A 1,373-nucleotide genomic window follows, 5' to 3' on the forward strand; every position below is an offset into this window, starting at 1 on the left:
CCTGGATGTCACCAACGTATATACGGTCTCGGTAAGTTTGGATAGAGATAATGGTGTTTGGAAAGAGCTTGTTTTCACATTTCCTAAGCAGTCTCTTTTTCCCCAAATCATACAATCTGAGGACAGGTCCAATCCCTGCCAGCAGTCTTCCTTGGAACTGGCACAGAGCAAGAGGAACACCTTCTACTTGCGTCTTATGGAGAAGCTCAAGAGATTTCCCATCCTCCACAAACCTATAAATATGTATGAACCCAGCCACTAGATTTTTTTTGGGCCAGAACTGCATCCCTTTGACCGTACCAACAGCCAACAAAGTACCATACTCTTTATCATGGAAATTCACCGTACAGACACTGTATGCAGCTTCGTTGTCCTGAAGTTCCAGGAGGCAAGTTGTCGTAGCTGTCTTAGGATCAAGAACTCTGATGCAAGAAACCCACTTTTCAGACACTGCTTTTGGATAACCATACTGCTCATCAGAAAGCGGGTCTTCCTTATCTTCATCATCCGCACCATTCTCCATCTGATCTGCATTACCATTTTCTCCCATTCCACCAGCCTCGAAGCACTCCTTCCTTGCAGCTTCACGCTCTTCTGCGGTGAATGCTCCCTGGTCACTCTCGATAATAACCAACAACTTCCGCTTGGGTTGGACAACAAACTTTCTAGGCGTGTACCTCAGAGGGACCACTGTTTCGTTGAACGTTTCACCAAGACGGTCGATCATAAATATTCTCAGAGCATCTCCGGCGACAGAGACTACACCTTCGGCGCACTGATCAGATGAAAAGGGGGCAGCAAATTCTAAAGTGTCGTAAGAAAGTGGCGTCAAGTGGAAGTGTCCTCGATGAATATAACCAAGCCAAGGCCGGCTAGACAAACACAGCATTGCAGACCGACCTCTCACAGAAATGGAGAATAACTTGGGAGGCTTCAGTCCCAAGAACCGGGAACGAGAATCCGAAAGCTGACCAGTCACCATATCCACCACCGTTCTGAAAAGAACACCATTCTGCAGACCAGAATTAAGGAAGAGATTTGCCGGGTGATCAGCACCATCCTCTCCACCAATCGATGCCTGAACTTCGAGGAATAGCAGAGACTCCGGAGCTGAAGAGACACTTTGCACGCTGAGAATCTGCAGACAGTCGTCAGGATCCAGAGACAGAATGCGCACAGTATTATCATAGGATCCCACGGCAAGAAAGCGAGATCTTTGTCTTCCTTCAGGAACAGGCGCTATGTCCAGGCAAGCCACATCACCAGACATTTCATGTTTATCCACCTCCATCAGCTGACCCGACATATCTGCCTCAAAGTATATAAGCTCTCCCCCACTCAATGCAATGAGACAAGCACGCCGTGAAAAGAGG

The 1,373-nt window shown here is 47.6% G+C and overlaps 1 protein-coding gene across 1 annotated transcript in view; it reads right to left on the reverse strand.

Moving 5' to 3' along the window:
• The window catches only part of LOC17886063 (spliceosome-associated protein 130 A), a 4,374-nt gene that overhangs the window by 1,123 nt on the left and 1,878 nt on the right, over positions 1 to 1,373 (reverse strand). Inside the window, exon 2 of the mRNA XM_006293267.2 lies at positions 1 to 1,361. Coding sequence (XP_006293329.2) covers positions 1 to 1,361 — 1,361 coding nt within the window. The remainder of the gene's footprint in view (positions 1,362 to 1,373) is intronic.

Source organism: Capsella rubella, unplaced genomic scaffold, assembly GCF_000375325.1.
Source record: "Capsella rubella cultivar Monte Gargano unplaced genomic scaffold, Caprub1_0 scaffold_5, whole genome shotgun sequence".
NCBI lineage: Eukaryota > Viridiplantae > Streptophyta > Magnoliopsida > Brassicales > Brassicaceae > Capsella > Capsella rubella.